The sequence below is a fragment of the Geotrypetes seraphini genome, chromosome 14 (genome assembly GCF_902459505.1).
Source record: "Geotrypetes seraphini chromosome 14, aGeoSer1.1, whole genome shotgun sequence".
NCBI classification, from domain to species: Eukaryota; Metazoa; Chordata; class Amphibia; order Gymnophiona; family Dermophiidae; genus Geotrypetes; species Geotrypetes seraphini.
Window position 1 is genome coordinate 24,707,472 of NC_047097.1, and position 17,514 is coordinate 24,724,985.

The 17,514-nt window shown below is 43.0% G+C and overlaps 1 protein-coding gene across 10 annotated transcripts in view; it reads left to right on the forward strand.

The window, feature by feature from the left end:
* The window catches only part of TM6SF1 (transmembrane 6 superfamily member 1), a 74,287-nt gene that overhangs the window by 19,009 nt on the left and 37,764 nt on the right, over positions 1-17,514 (forward strand). For 6 of the 10 annotated variants that reach the window (XM_033919886.1, XM_033919884.1, XM_033919879.1 and 3 more), the window contains 3 exons: positions 3,242-3,345; positions 11,218-11,315; positions 15,132-15,235. In XM_033919886.1, coding sequence (XP_033775777.1) covers positions 11,280-11,315; positions 15,132-15,235 — 140 coding nt within the window. In that variant the 5' untranslated portion in view covers positions 3,242-3,345; positions 11,218-11,279. Of the gene's footprint in view, positions 1-1,459; positions 1,601-1,678; positions 2,017-3,241; positions 3,346-11,217; positions 11,316-15,131; positions 15,236-17,514 lie in introns of those variants that run through there. The other 4 variants (XM_033919880.1, XM_033919885.1, XM_033919882.1 and 1 more) reach the window with 4 other exon arrangements.

Here is a 17,514-nt window from a genome sequence, read left to right on the forward strand (position 1 = left end):
TGCATTTAAATTCCATAAAGATACCCAGACTTAAACAAATGAGTACCCGCACTCTGGTTCTCACTTGCTAACATCCTGCTAGGTGTCATCTGCTCCATTTCTTCCCACTCCTTAGATCGAATTCAGCGCAAGCCCTTCTGAGGCTGCGGACCTGGGAGAGCAGGGGCTGCAGGTGCCAAAGGGAAAGAGAATCAAGGGTAGCGGGTAATGATAATAAGGACACGCATCGGTGCAGTCGGGGCAGAGATCGGGTGGCTCGGAGCAGGTAATGGAAGCGGTTCCCTCGGCTTGGGCAGATTTCATGGACTGGTGGGTGGGGGGGGGGGAGCCCTAGAAAGGCGAGGCGGACAAAACTTTTCCGATCCACATTAAGTGGCGGCAGTCGATTTCTCCCCCGCTGATGACGCGGCGAGGGTTCCACGGTTAAAGTTGCTGTGTCGGGGTGCGAGCCTCACGTGCGCATCGCATTTGCGTGCATCCTCATTAGCGGATCTGATGGATCTGTCAGAGCTCAATTGCCATGGAGGTCTGTCAGAGCCAGAAAGGGGCACGGACCTCAGCTTTTTAAGGACATGCGGTTTTAGATCCGCGTTTTACCTTCTCCCCCCCCCTTGCATTGGCCCTGCAGAATTGAAAAGCAATGATGTGAGCTCCAACTTCCAACAAGACTGAGCAATTGCCTTCTGCCAAAAACATCACTGATTATGCAGAGCAAGTCTCTGTACCCCGACCATCGATTTCAGCCCCTTGTCATTAGTTTCAGGATCTGATGAAAAGAGAGGGCAGAACACATTGGAACGGTTTCAATGTACCTGCTATTGACTGGCTAGCGATTGGTCCAATCACATGATGTCACAATACAGTTAATTCCGTTGCACTGGCGTGAGTCCAGAGCTCGGGTGGGTGCTCCCGATGATGTCACAATACAGTTAATTCCGTTGCACTGGCGCGAGCCCAGAGCTCGGATGGGTGCTCCCGATGATGTCACAATACATTTAATTCCGTTGCCCTGGCGCGAGCCCAGAGCTCGGGTGGGTGCTCCCGATGATGTCACAATACAGTTAATTCCGTTGCCCTGGCGCGAGCCCAGAGCTCGGGTGGGTGCTCCCGATGATGTCACAATACAGTTAATTCCGTTGCACTGGCGCGAGCGTGAGGTCCGCGTTTTTACCCCTCCCGCGAGGCGGTTGGCATGCCAGCTCGTGCGCCCGCCGAGCAGTGGTCAGGTTCGTCATCGCTGAGACAACGGGGTTTCGGCAGCCTGTCCGCGCCTCGCTCCGTTCGCTTCTACCGGGCCGCGGGAAGCTGCCGCCTCTCTCGCCCCATCCCGGTCGGGAAGGGATGCTGCCGAGAGCGGGGCGGGAAACTCGCCTTTCCTTACAGAAGTGGCACGAGCTCAGTGAAAGCAGAGAGCGCGTGACGCCGGTGTCCCACAGGGGGGGGGGGAGTGAAGGGGGAATGCGGAGGCGACAGAGGTGCTGAGAGCTCCGCCGGTGCCAGTCGCTAGCATGAGCGCCTCGGCTGCCACGGGAGTGTTCGTCCTGTCTCTGACCGCCATACCCGTCACTTACCTTTGCAATTGGTTTGTTGCCTCCAGAAGGTGAGTTAGAACGGCCGCAAAGAAGTGAAAGTTCGGGGGGGGGGCGAGGGGGGGGCTAGAAGACTGACACAACTAATGCTCAGGTTTGATGGCGCGTGGAGCAGTCATTTGCCTGTTGTCAGTCTAAAAAGTGCCCAAAAGCAGCTGGACTAAGGAAGCATTTGAGAATCGAGAAAGAAGCTCGCCTGCAGCGAGTTCAGGAAACTGAAGGTCGAGAGATTTTCTTTTTTATTTTGTAATCGCAGCATCATTGAAACAGATTTTTTTTGCAAGATGATTGCAACTAATATAACCGAATATGTTAGTCAAAGGCCGTTGATCTGAGATCTAGACTTTCAGATTATAAATTGAGAGAGGAAGTGTGTTTGTAAACTCAAGATTTGGCCCTTTGCCTTGACCCTAAGGAGAAGAATAAGGTGGGTTAAACTTGTTTGCTTTATGCCTATCCATTACTGTAGCTAAGTTCCCTTTTCCTGTTGCCATTGATTTGTTGTTTTGATCTAAAGTGCTGGTACACAAATAAAATGCACTGCCCCAGTGATCATTTGATACAGTTCAAATAAACTTAATGAAGCCAGGAGAAATGTACTAACAAGTAAAGAGTAAGGTGATCGTGCAGAACGGAGTGAGACAGAAGATGCATCTTAAATGTTTTTGTTTGTATTTTTTTCATTGTAACTGTGATGACGGAAGACCAATATGAGAAAGCAGTTGGGTTCTAGCAGAGGAGTGCCAGTGTCAAGGCAGTGCAGTAGTGGAGGAAATGGTGTAAGAACTTTTAGGGATTTCTATGCTTCAGTAAAAATGAACTTAGCATATGGGACAGACTTGCCTAAGGGTGTGTTGTTGAGTTTATTTTTATTGCAGCCGTAAAAATGATTTATTTTCTCCTTGTATTAATGGCCATGTGCTAATGTTGCCATTGGTATACAAGCAGGCACAATAGAGAAGATCAACACCTCTCCTTGAGGTACAAACAGTCCAAAAAAAGGCAAGGGAGATTTCAGATCAGCCAATGAGAGGGTCTTTATTCATAATGGGACTATATTTATGAAGAAAGACACACTCATTGGTTGATTTGACGTCTCCCTTGCCTCTCTTTGGAATGCCATTAGTATACAACCATATATATATATATATATTTTAATTATCCCATGAGCACATACTTCCTTGTAGGCATTAAGGCCCAAATTCTCTATAGTGCACCGGACGTTAAGTCGTGGTAGGCGCCATGCAGCCCTCTGTCTTAATTGATAAACAGTGCACTGAATGCAGTTGGGTTGTATTAATAGTGTTTGATATAACAGCAACAAGTTTGTGCCTGTTTGTGTTCCCAAGGTTGTATGCTCTCACTTAATATTTATATGACTGTGCATTTACCATAACATATTGAGTTGTAGTTTTAAGGAAGGCATTGAGAGCTCTTTAAACTTATTTAATAAAATTATTTGGACCTCTGCAGACCTCTTTCCCCTTTCTTGGAAGACCTTTTATCGGGCCCTAATTTTCTTGACCTTTATATTTAGTGTACATGATTGGGGGGTGGAGGAATGATCTTTCTGTTGAGAGTGAAATGCTGTGTATGACTATAAAATCAGATTTGTGTTAGAAAACACCTAGAATATGTTTTGATTGTTTCAGTACTTGGGCTATTACGGCTGTCGGAGGACTGGTTTTAATTCTTGCAGCTCTCTTGGCTCGAGTTTTGGTGATACGTAAACCTCCCAAAGATCCATTGTTTTATGGTAAGTGCTTTTTGTGTACCAGGAAACACATTATCATCTGATCGACAGTGTGTTTTGTGTCAGTGTTCTTTATTGTTAGAAGCCCAAATTTTAACAGCTTCTATAACTTTTTCTTCAAGTTCAAGTTTATTGGTTTCTTCCAACAGTTTCCTCCAAACTATTTGTGTGGAGGTACAAATATTACAAAAAGCCAATGTAGAGCCATAAAAAATAAATATATTTGTAATCACGGGGCTCTTCTACAGCCTGGCATGCACTAGACAACATTAATGCAAACTGTTTAGATGAGTGTATATCAAGACTGTATATCAAGAAACCAATAAACTTGCATACATTGTACTTCGGTGTGTGCAAATTTACCCCAGTTCTGTTACCTCAAAACCTCAACTGACTGTGGGTTCCAGCAGTAGGTAAAACCAAGACTTCCATTTGACTAAAAGATACATGATCTCCAAATATGTAAAAGTGACTGAAAGAGATTAATATTTTTATTTTATGTTTTGTTGTAGTATCTAGGAGTTGTGATCTTTGTAATTAACATTCCTTAGCAACAGTAGCAGATGAATCCAGAGACTAATGGGGTAGCATGCCTCCTGCATCTTCAGTATGCTCTATCTCCCAGCAGATGATAGTTGCTATTCACCTAGCTCCTGGATTCTGGCTATGATTGGGCAATTATTTTCTCCTGTTGAGATTTCTCTTCAGTGAGACGGCAATTCTATTTCTCCTGTTGAGGTTTCTCTTCAGTGAGACAGGAGTGTCTGGCTGAATGGTGCCGGCTTTAGGGGTTACACCTGGGCCCACCCCCCCCCCCCCCCAGGTCCCTGCCTCACCCTCCCTCCAATGATAGAGGATCTGACTGGGTCTCGATTTTTCTTCTTTCCTTTCACTGTTAAGAAAAAGAGAGACCACAGTGACTATTAAACAATTCTGCCCTCATAGTGCTGAACAACCGGCATCTCCCGGCACTATCAACAAAGTTGTGAGTATATGTTTCATTTGCACTTCTTTTCTGGTTTCTGGTTGTGGTGGAGCCGTGGGTTCGGTGTGAGTCTACAGAAGGAATATGTTTATCAGACGCTATATTTTGTAGAGTTGTGGAAATGGTTTAGTGACTGACAAGTAAATTTACATTTGTATGAAGTTTATTCAGTAAAGGGCTTCTGATGTATGGTTAGAGCTGTGTTGATGGAACTGGTGCCTTCCTGCGTGTTGTAGGTGCGCACTTGTTTTCATACTCTTGCAGCAGCGCCACAGTGGTAGTGGGATTTCTTCTGGACTCTGCTTGGCAGTTCCCGCAGCTGGGTAGAGGTGAATATTTGGATGGCTCCGGGTGAGTTCTTCACATAGCCGGTTCCTGACTGAGCGCAAGAGGCGCGCGCTTATTTTCCTAAGTTGAAGAGAATGAAGCAGCATTCATTTATTTCTCTCCAATGTTCATTTTAAGCATTTTATGCCATTACAGTGGGAAAAATATTTTAATGGTTGGCTCCGGGTAGGTTTTTAATGCACTTTTAATAGAGCCAGCTCATTTCAGCATGAAACAGACACACGATTGGGTCTCTGGCGCTAGCGGGAGCACCACAGCGTTCATAGGGTTTATTTTCCAGCTGACTTGGGTCACTGTATCCCGCGGCTTCCCTGTTTTTGGGGTTGTATGCATCAGGAGTGTTTCAACAGCTTTTGCCACTGTTGCAGTGATATACCTTGTGTGTGTGTTTCCCCTCTCTACTTGAAAAGACTTAAGTACTTTAATCGTGACTGTACTGTTATGCCTAATGGTGCTTAAGAAAGAGATTCTGTCCTGTGCTCAGCCGCCCAATCTCGTTTTTTTTGCCGTTATGGGTTGGAAGAAGGCAAATTGCTGCACAGTGATGTCAGCGGCATGAGAGTACCCTGTGTTTCATACGGGTATCTTCTTGTCTCTCTCGGGGTCCCTGAAGGGTGAGTCTATGGAGGTTTACAGGTTTTATTATTCTTTGTGCCTCTGTAAAGCGGTGTGTTTGTGTATGGTAGCACTATAGAATTGATTCCTGAACGTAGTATGAATAGATTATGAATTGGGGGAATCTCTAGGGCAGGGGTAGGCAACTCCAGTGCTTGAGGGCCGGAATCCAGTCGGGTTTTCAGGATTTCTACAATGAATAAGCATGAGATCTATTTGCATGCACTGCTTTCAATGCATATTCATTGGGGAAAACCCAACTGGATTCCAACCCTCGAGGCCCGGATTTGCCCATCCCTGCTCTAGGGTCATAACGGCACTTCACATCTTTCTATGGGCAGAACTGTCTTTTCTATTTCTAGGGTGCCAGGGACTGCAAGTTTTAAAGCTTCTCGCACAGATTTCTCAGGTCGCCATCTTCTCATGGCACCTGCTAGACAGTCCCTCAAACTTGCAGGAAGAGCTGTGTGGCTCCTTCTAACCAGGGACAAATTACCTTTTCTTCCAAACCCACAGAGTAGCAAATGCTATGTAGCTATTGGAATCATCCCTGAAGCTCTCTTTAGGGATGTGAGCTTTGTCTGATAACAATTAGGGTGCAGATTGTTTCCCATGGGGCAGTCAATGCAGCTTCTAGTACATCTTCACTTTAAAGGCAGTAACATGGCTAACATGGCATGGAGTTAGTACTGTTTTCAGAATTCAACATACTCCGTCTTACATCGCAAAGCTGGATTTTTTTGTGGGAAAGTTCTTTCTTCTTCCAGAATTAATAGTTCTCATCCAGCCATTCCTCGACTGTCTGCTCTTCATTCTGAATGGGATTTCACTTCCTGTGGTAACTCTTTATGTTTTCTTGTGAGGGGGGGAGACACTATGATGTCAGGTCAGGGGGCTTTGGGCATTATTCAGGATGCTTGCAACTTTGAATCCTCCTCCCATTTCAGATTCTTTGTGGGAGTCACCATGTATTGAGCTTACATAAGAACATAAGAATTGCTGTTGCTGGGTCAGACCAGTGGTCCATCCTGCCTAGCAGTCCACTCCCATGGCGGCCCCTAGGTCAAAGACCTGAGCCCTAACTGAGTCTAGCCTTACCTGCGTAAGTTCTGGTCTAGCAGGAACTTGTCTAACTTTGCCTTGAATCCTTGGAGGGTGTTTTCCCCTATGACAGCCTCTGGAAGAGCATTCCAGTTTTCCACCACTCTCTGGGTGAAAAAGAACTTCCTTAGGTTTGTACAGAATCTATCCTTTTTTAACTTTAGTGAGTATCCTCTCGTTCTCCCTACCTTGGAGAGAGTGAACAACCTGTCTTTATCTACTAAGTCTATTCCCTTCATTATCTTGAACGTTTGTGTGAGACCCCTTTTAAGTGTTTCTGGTACCTCGGGGCAGTAGTTTTAGTTCTTCTGGAACTAAGAGAAGTTATTCCATTTACTTCATAGTGCCTAAGATGGAGGAATTGGTCAGACGGGGGCTGGATTTTATTCTGGTAAATTAGTTTCTCAGTTAAATATTTCCCGAGAAAAACTGAGAATATTTACAATTTCCCTATGGACACCGAATTAGCACTATCTTCGCTTGGCTCTCATCAAGCAGCACTATCAGTTTTGGCAGATGCCATTTGGCCTAGCCATGGCTCCACAAAGATTTTAGAAAATGAGGGCAGTAGTGGCGTTTTGGCGCAAACAGGAGATTCAGGTACTTTTGTTCTTGGACGACTACTTGATTCTTATGTCTTCTAGCCAGGCCAATTTGTCAGACACAAACGCGCGATTTCTTTCATTTGAACTTCTTTTCTTTAATTATTTGGATGTGAATCTTCAAATTTCCAAAGAGCTCTTTTCTCCTGTACTAATTATTGGAATTTCGGGGGATGTTGTTCACGTAGGAGAGGAATGTGTTTCTTCCCAGAGACTGGGGCGACGAGTTACAATCTCAGGTTTGCCTTCTTCAGTCACCAAGAACAAGAATATGGGATTCTGTACAGGTTCTAGGATCTATGGTGGTGACTCCACTGGGAACTTCGGGTCGCTTTCACATAAGAATGCTACAGCAGTCGCTTTTGTTCCAGTGGTTCCTGGTATTTCAAGGCTCCAATTGTAGTATCTTATATGCTCCTCAAACATCGCTCAATATCATTTGGTGGTTCAGTGAAATTAATCTTTTCAAAGGCATGCCTTGGTCTTTGCTGGACTGGCTCATAGTCACCAAATATCCCAGGCTGTTGGGTTGGGGGGCTCATTGCCTTCATAGACAGCGCAGGGGGAGAGGACACTGCTGTGCTTATCCACGTGGGAACCAACGTTGTGAGCGGACGGAAGTATGACAGGGAAGAGATGAAGGGCAAGAGGATGGAAAGAGACAAGCGATCAACACCTGGATGAGACGATGGTACGAAGCTTCGTGCACAACTGGACGGCGTTCTGGGGAAAAAGCAAGTACTACAGAAAGGACGGACTACACCTCAAAAAGGAAGGAGCAAGAGTATTGGCAGGCAACATGAAGAGGGCCATCGAGAAGGCTTTAAACTAAAGGTCAGGGGAAAGTCGACAAGTTGACCACCAATCGATGGCCCCGGCGAAAGGATGCCCCGAAGAAGGGACAACTACTCAGACACAGGAGGGGATGACCACAAAGCAAATAAGGGAGACAACGCAGGAGCAGAAAAGGATACCGTGAAAGAAACAGAGACTGGTAACACAAAGGGAACTCAAATGTATGTATACAAATGCTAGAAGTCTGAGAAACAAAATGGGAGAATTAGAGACAATAGTAAGACACGATGAACTGGAAATCATTGGCATAAGAGAAACATGGTGGAATGATGAAAACAAATGGGACACAGTACTACAGGGATACAAACTATACAGAAGAGATAGAATAGGGCAGAAAGGTGGAGGTATTGCCCTATATGTTCAGGATGGAGTAGAATCTGTTAGAGAGGCTGCGACGGAAAGGAAAGAGAAGCTGGAGTCCCTCTGGATCAAGATTCCTAGACACAACAGTGCAGACACAAAAATTGGCCTTTACTATCAACCCCCAGGACAGACGGAGGAGTCAGACTCAGAAATGATAGAGGAAATTAAACAAGAATGTAAGACAGGTAATGTAATAATCATGGGAGACTTCAATTTCCTGGGGATAGACTGGAACCTGGGAACCTCGAACTGCGGCAAGGAGGCCAAGTTCATGGAAGCGCTAGGGACTGCTTTTTGGAACAAATGGTGGGAGAGCCGACGAGAAGAAACGTCACCTTGGACTTGGTTCTGAATGGCATTACGGGACTGACAAAAGAAGTAGAAGTCATGGTCCCGCTGGGGATGAGCGATCACAATATGATCAACTTTAAACTTGACATCGGGAAAGGGAAACATAGCAAAACCTTAACCACAACCTTAAACTTTAAAAAGGGAAGATACGATAGCATGAGAGCCATGATGAAACAATGGCTCAAGAAAAAGATGGCCAAAGTTAAAACAGTAGATCAGGCATGGTCCCTACTGAAAAATACTATCACGGAAGCACAAAATCTCTACATTCCGCAGATTTCCAAAGAAAGGAAAACTAAAGGCAAAGGAGAACCGGCATGGCTTACTAGAGAGATGAAGGAAGCCATAAAAGAAAAGAAGGACTCCTTTAAAAAATGCAAATGCACGAAAACAACCGAAGCTTGGAACAAACACAAAGATGATCAGAAGAAATGTCACAAGGCGGTGAGGGATGTCAAAAAGGACTATGAGGAGAAAATAGCGCAAGAGGCCAAAAATTTCAAGCTCTTTTTTATATAAAAAGAAAAAAACCCGCAAAAGAGGCGGTGGGACCGCTGGATGACCAGGGAAGAAAAGGGTATCATCAAGGAAGACAAACAAATTGCAGACTGACTAAATTCCTTCTTTGCGTCTGTCTTTACGAAGGAGGACACTGCAACAATACCAGAAGCAGTGAAAGTGTTCAAAGGAGTAATAGATGACAGCCTCACCACAGTAGAAGTGGACTTGGACCAGATATACTACCAGATCGACAATCTTAAAAGTGACAAATCCCCGAGAGTCTTAAAAGCACTGAAGGTTGAAATCGGAGAGCTATTGCAAAAACTTGCCAACCTGTCAATTAGAACTGGACAGATACCTGACGACTGGAAGATAGCGAACGTCACGCCAATTTTCAAAAAAGGATCAAGAGGAGAACCGGGCAACTACAGATCTGCGAGTCTTACGTCTGTCCCTGGAAAGATGGTTGAGGCACTAATTAAAGATAGCACTCAGATACACACGACCTGATGAGAGCCAGTCAATATGGCTTCGGGAAAGGGAAATAATGTTTGATGAATTTACTTCAGGTTTTTGAGACTGTGAACAAACAAATTGATAGTGGAGAACTGGTGGACATAATATACTTGGACTTCCAGAAAGCGTTCAACAAGGTTCCACACGAAAGACTTCTCAGGAAACTACAAAGCCATAGAATAGAGAGAGATATTTATACTAAGATGGATAGGCAAATGGCTGGAGAACATAAAGCAGAGAACATAAGCAATGCCTCTGCTGGGTAACATAGTTACCCAGCAGAGTAACATAGTAAATGATGCAAGTAACATAGTAAATGATGGTAGGTAAAGCCCGAAATGGTCCATCCAGTCTGCCCAACCGTACATGCTCTATAAATTAATGATATAATTTAAATGGTCCTTTTTCTTAGATATTTCTGAGCTAGAAACCTAGAGCTCTGTTCAGTACTGTGCTTAGGTTACACCCTACTAGAGTCTCTGTCAAAGCGCACTCCAGCCCATCTAAACCATCCCAGCCGTCGAAACCCTCCCCAGCCCATTCTCAACTGAATGGCCATATATGGGACACAAACCGTGCAAGTCTGCCCAGTATTGGCCTTAGTTCTTCAATATATACCATTATTTTCTGATTAGAGATCCTCTGTATTCATCCCATGGTTTTTTGAACTCTGTCACCATTTTCCTGTCTGTCACCATTTTCCTCTCCACCACCTCCTTTGGGAGTGTCACCTATATCAGTGGTCCCCAACCCTGTCCTGGAGGACCACTAGCCAGTCGGGTTTTCAGGATAGCCCTAATGAATATGCATGAAAGAGATTTGCATGTAATGAAGATGATAGGAATGCAGATCTACCCCATGCATATTCATTAGGGCTATCCCGAAAACCCGACTGGCTAGTGGTCCTCCAGGACAGGGTTGGGGACCACTGACCCATATGATGGTCCACCAGGTCCAGTAGGTTTTGGGTGGGTTTTGGTTGCCTCGCACTTTCCACCATAAGTGTAGTAGTTATATTGTATATTTATAGTGGGATATAAGCCTGAGTCCCCTTCTCTGCAGTCCACTGCAATGACCACTAGGTTACTCCAGACACCTTTACTGCTCTACTAGAACTGGCCATAACATCTGCAGTTGGCATTCAGGCAGGTATGTACTGTTTCATTTACAACTTTTGGGGGAGTGGAAGGATAGTGACTACTGGGAGAGTGTAGAGGGATCATGCTCACATCCCTCCAGTGGTCATTTGGGCACCTTTTTTGGCACTTTTTTGTTGTTAAAACAGGTCTATCCCCAAATGTCCAAATTGTGCCCTGGACATATTCTTAAATGTTATTGCAAGAAAGCGTCCAAGTCATAAGCCCTCCCTAATCCTGCCTATACCACAACTCTAACATGTCCCTTTAAGATTTAGATGAACTACAGATGAACACCATAGAAATCCATATAGAAAATAGGTTTTTGAAAATAGCGAATTGGAAGGTTTTGGCGAGAAAGACATCCATCTGCCCCTTTATGCCACTTTTTGAATGTCTTTCTTTTTTGAAAATGAGCCCCATATTCTTTAGATTCTGTGTTCAGAATGCACTGCTTGTAAAAGTCAGCTTCTAGATAACAGTTGTCAACTTATTTCTCCAGTTTATGCAGTATTTGCGTTTACAAGTGTGGTGGCCCTTATCATTGGACTTGAACACGATGGCATGATCGATGGATTCATGACATTTTACTTGAAAGAGGTATGTGAGAGGCCTGGATTCTATACATGGCATTCAAAAATGGGCACAAGGAAAGATCGGTGCTAAATGCGATTATAATAGACTTGCGCTTTGTGCTGATTCCTGCTCTCTAACTTTGAGTAGAGCAAATAAAGTCCACAGTAAGTGACGTATGTTCCACAACAAAAACGAGCGAATCACAAGCAACACAACGTGGAAGAACATTCCAGGAGGCACAAGAATAATGATGATACTTTATTAATCAAGACTTCTATATCATAAAAGCAAGTAAAAACAAAAATAACAATAAAAGCAGATACATCAATAATAACATATGAGGTACCAAAAGTCCGTGTCACGATATCACAGTATTAACACCTTGTATCTGATTCTCACAGAATGACAATTGACCCTACATGGGCCGTGTTTCGGCAATGTTTTGCCTTCCTCAGGGGTCCTTAAACAGAAGAATGAAAGAAAAAATCATAGAATAAAAAAAACAAACCATAAACATGAGATATGTGGATATGCATCATCAATATTTTGAAATGCCAAACACTTATTACATCCCTCAACATGTAATTGTTTGGCACTTCAAAATATTGATGATACATATCACATTGTATACCCACTAGATCTGAATACACATGTTTAAAGCTACAGCCTCAACACCCTGGGGTTGTGGGTTCAAACCCACGCTGCTCCTTGTGACCCTGGGAAATCACATAATACCCCCATTGCCCCAGTTACATTAGATAGATTGTGAGCTCACTGGGACAGATAGGGAAAAATGCTTGAGTACCTGAATAAATTCATGTAAACCGTTCTGAGCTCCCTTGGGAGAACAGTATAGAGAATTGAACAAATAAATCAGATATAAGGTGTTAATACTGTGATATCATGACAGACATTTGGTACCTTATATGTTGTTACTGATGCATCTGCTTTTATTGTTGTTTTTGTTTGTACTTGCTATTATGATATAGAAGTCTTGATTAATAAAGTATCACCATTATTCCTGTGCCTCCGAATGTTGTTCCATGTTCTCTAACTTTGGGTGCCAGACGTATGTATGCCTGCTGAAAAGTGGTGTAAATGCTCTCACCCAAGCTGATCATGCTGACCCATTATTCGTTAATGTGCACAACTTTTTGGAAACCCTTTACACACCCATACCCCTCTTATGGCTATGCCTCTTTTTGAGTTCCACATTATGGGGATATAAGCACCTGGCGTTATAGAATGGCACACAGCCAGATACATGTGTAAATTCCAATTTCTGCTAATAAATGCCAGTAATTGGTTGTTAGTGGTTAGTTAATGTTTTTTAATGGCTTGTTAGCCAGTAAAGATGTGTGCACGTCTATAGAACCTGGGGGTAAACACGTGGTGGATTGTTGCAAAATAAATCTAAAATCATGTTCACCAAACAGACATGATTTGCTGTGTCACTTTTATTGGTCGTTCCCTGGTTCTGCTGTGATGCGTGTAAGCTCAAAGGAGTACATTGGGATGTCCATTATGATCATTATTTGATTCTTATATTTATGTTATGGTTTGGTCCTGTTTACACAATTTACCTCTATCTATAAGATTAAATTCGGATGATTCCCTAAAGATTGAATTTTCATCTAGAGTTCTTGGATTTGTTTTAGATTCCACCCTCTTTGACTAATCAAATTAATAACATATCAAAAAAGTGCTTTTTTAGCCTACAGATGCTAAGGAGGGTTCATTGTTTCTTTCATCAACATCACTTTGTTGCTTTGGTCCAGGCTATAATTTTAGCATATTTAGACTATGCCAATTCTCTTTAAATTGGTTTGAGCAAATGTAATTTGAAGAGATTACAGCTTATTCAGAACACGGCTGCCAAACTGATTTTTGGTAAAAATAAATATGATCATGTTACTCCATTGTTGAGGGCACTGCATTGGCTTCCGATGTATTGGAGGGTTCAGTTTTAAGTGTGGTAATGTTGTTTTTAAGAGCTTATATGGGATTTTTTCCCCCATTGTTTCCTCTCTTTTAATTCTTATCGTCTTCTGTCTACTAGGAATATACATAAATTTAAATTAATATTCCCTTCTGTTAGAGAGATTCAAACTTTGGATAAGTTTTCACATTCTTTGGCATTTACTATGGTGAAAGTTTGGAATGGTCTTCCTTCAGTTATTAGAACTTCCTTTTCTCTCTGACTTATTTCAGAAAAACTCTGAAAACATACCTGTTCAAGAGATTTTTAACTGATAGTTGAAAGAGGATGCGTCTTTATGAATTTTCTACTTAATGACTGAAAGTTTAATATATACTGTCTCTCCAGTTCTATTACTGTTCATTAATGTTCTATTACTGTTCATTAATGTATTCTTAACCTAAATTTTGTTAACCGGTTCGAGTCCCTCAAGGGAATGACCCGGTATATAAGGCTAAAGATTAGATTAATAAGGTACAGGCAATTATTTGGCATCTGGTAAATGAGTAAATTAGGCTTCTGTGGCTGGCGTTATGATTGTTGCAGTTGTCTGTATCTTACTGTGTTTGATGCAACAATAATAACCAACAGGGTGGTTTCAAAGTTGTCGTCGTGTGTAAATAGAGGCTTTTTGTATGAACAGATTGCCTACACATGCAAATAGTGATTTTAGAAAGCTGCCATTTCTACATGGAGATGCATACCACAGTTAGATTGCAGTGAGGTGTGGTTAGAGCATGGAGAAGGAGTGGTTTGGGTTAGTTGAAAATATGGATTTTACAAGGGCAAAGTATGTTAATAAGAAAAATATCTAGATTTTGGCATTTATACCTGACCCACGGCATGAATAAATGCCTACTTGAAGGGGCAAGTGTAAAAGCTAAGGAGCATTGGATTCTTCCCACGACTGCTCCCCCCTCCCCTCAACATCCAACTTTTTTTTACCTGTACATCCCTCAAGCCCCCCCATTCTTAGCAAAATCTCTGGTAGTCTAGTGGAAGCAAGAATGATCCCCAGTTGCTTTTGCTCATGCCAAGTCCTAGGTTCAAAAAAGTGCCCATGACCTCTAGTTGTAATCTGCTAGGGCTCAGACTACCAAGTACTTCAGGGATGGGGCATTAAGTGTACCTGCTCTATAAGTGTGCATCTTAGTGTAGCTATTGCCTAAATAAAATTTTTTAAAAATGACGCTCCACCAAACTCCCAACTTCCCCCTTACTAGCACTTACATGGATATATCATGGCAGGAGCTATCCCGCTGGCTCCCATCCTGTTGCTGCTTGGGTTCAAAATTGTGGCAAGGAGACAAATATAGGGGATCACTTTTGCTCCGTTATTACACTACCAGGTATACCCCCATTAAGTACCAGGTGAAAATCTGGAGGAATGAGCTTGATGTTGTGCTTGGAACTGGGTTTTTTATCAGGATTAGCAGTGTTTAGCTATTGATCTTTTTTAGTGATGGGACCTGTATGAAATGTGTCGATAGCATGGATACATCTACACTTATTTATTTATTAGGCTTTATTAACCGTCTTTTCACTATCTGCTGATGAATTTAACATGGGCCTCTGCAGTCAATGTGTGCCCTGTGTGCTTATTGCATGGAATTCGCTGACTGCTTCCCCAACAGCATACAGGACTTAATGCTCATTAGATACAAAACTTATTTGTGAAAACTTAGTGCACTTTAGTAAATAGGCCCCTTTGTTTAATATTTACAGTTATGGATTACTAAAAATTCTTATTCTAACTCTTGTCGCCTTCAATGAAATGTGCAGTTTAGATTACAATAGCCCCGATAATTTTGTTTTATTATATTTAAATTTAAATACCTTTGAAATTATATTGTATTTTCCAGGGTGAACCTTATCTGAATACTGCTTATGGGCATGTGATCTGTTACTGGGATGGTTCTGCGCATTATTTGATGTACCTCTTAATGGTGGCAGCTATTGCCTGGGAGTAAGTCTCTTTTCTCGTATTCAAATTTCTGTATAAATTAAGAACATAAGAATAGCCAAACTGAGTCAGAGCAATGGTCCATATAGCCCAGTATTCTGTTTTCTCAGTGGTCAATCCAGGTAACAAGTACCTGGCAGTAACCCAAATGGTAGAAACATTCCATGCTACCAATCCGATACCACGATTTTGCTTATAAATTAGTATGTATCGTTTTGTGTAGACTGAGGCATTTAATTAAGTTCAGCATGTAAGCAGATTTTTAGTAGAACCCTTAGCCTATTGCAAGACAATACTCCTAGATTGGTGCTTCCTAAATTTACCCAATGTGATCCTATTTTAACACTTAGGGCTATGTTAACAGTTTTAGCACGTGCTAAACCCGTGCTACGTGGCTAGAACTAACGCCAGCTCAATGCTGGCGTTTGCATCTAGCACGGCTGGCAATTCAGCACGTGCTATTACGCGCATTAAACCGCTAATGTGGCCTCGTAAAAGAAGCCCTTAAAAACTTGTGCGAACCTGGATGATTGTAACATAATAAATTATGGCAGATCAGAGACGCAATTTAAGATGGCAGACGCCTGGCCTCGGTGATCCGACTGCTCGTTTTGGTTTTCTTCAAACTTTGTTACTTGCTGCCTTGGGACATTATTACTTCTTGGCCGAATATGCCCCATACAAAGAGAAAAGGAGCTGTGAGAGTGGCACAACCCCGCAGCCTTTACCTCATTGCCGAGTCAGCAAACATTGCAGCGATTCTTCAAGCTGCAGATTACTACTGACCCTCAGTCTCCCCAACAGCGGCAGACTTCTGCATTGGCTCTGAGTGAGGGAGCACTCAAGCCATTGGAGCTTCAAACATCTCTCTTGCCGCCTACAGTCTCTGCCCCACCCTGTCCAGTGGGTTGGCAGAGTAGCAATTTTTTCTCTGGAGGGAAGGAGGGAGTGACTCCGGAGCAAGCAGCGGGTGGAGCTATATTCTCAGCTGGAGAGCAGGGGAGGAAGAACGCTGAGACTTTTTGAAGCAAAAATCCCTGCAGGCACCCTGGATAGTCTCCTTGAGGCCATGCGGAGAATAGAGGAGAAGGTGGATTCCTTTATGTCAAGTATGGGGAAGGTGAAACAGGAATGCCTTGATAAGATATAGTAGACTCCACCTAAATGCGCTTCGGTTATCCGCTGCCTACCATCATGGTCCTGGTTTTTTTTTTGTTTTTTTTTACATTAAAGTCAATGGACGTAAACGGATAATTGCAATTCTGATAAGCACACAATCCGCTTATGCGCACTGATGTTATAGGTCCCACCTCTATGCGTTTATGTTAAAGTGCAATCACGGTTAAAAGCAATCATGTTCTCACATTGATGAGCCATGTGTTTCGGATCAACAGTCTAGGCCTGGCCAGGTGTTCGAACTTTCGAAACTGCACCATGGCGTCTCGTGGAGAAAAACCTTTGTCTTTGGCTGGTCAAAAGTCATTGTCTCTGGCTGAACGTGTCAACCACGCTGGACAAAAGTCATTGTCTTTGGCTGAACGTGTCGATGTCTTAGCGAAACTTGACCAACGGGAGAGTCAGGTCTCTATTACAGCGTTCATCCTAGCCAGTTTTCTCAAGATTCACAAAAAAAAAAGCAAGCCATATTGAAAGACTGGCAAAACAGCAATCCTACCAGGAAATGGAAAATAATTGGGAAGGCTGGAGACATTGAACAGGCATTGCGATGGTTTGCTGAAGCTAGAAATCATCAACTGCCAATCAGTGGGCCTCTGCTGATGGAGAAAGCAGCACAGCTATCCAAAGAACTGGGTGTAGAAGACTTCAAAGCAACAACGGATGGCTGGAGAGGTGGAAGGTTCGTAACGGCATAAAATTTAAGAAGCAGCATGGTGAAAAACAAGACGTGGATGAATTTGGTGCAGAAAGATGGGTCATGGAAGTTTTGCCATCAGTCATTGGTGGATATGAACCATGTGACATTTTCAACGCCAATGAGACGGCCTGTACTGGCTTGACATCCCTGATGGAACATTGGCTTTCAAACGCAATGAAACTATTGGCTTCAAGGTGCCAAAGGAATGATTGACATTGTTGCTCATTTGCAATACAGATGGTAGTGAAAAGCTCGAGCCACTGGTGATTGGGAAGAATCGAAATCTACGAAAAAGGTTCTTGAAGATAGGAAGTGAGGTAAGTTGAACAACTCAAACAGTATACAATCCTCACTCAACAGGATAAACCATTCAAAAAAAGAAGAACAGACCAACTTGTAACATTCT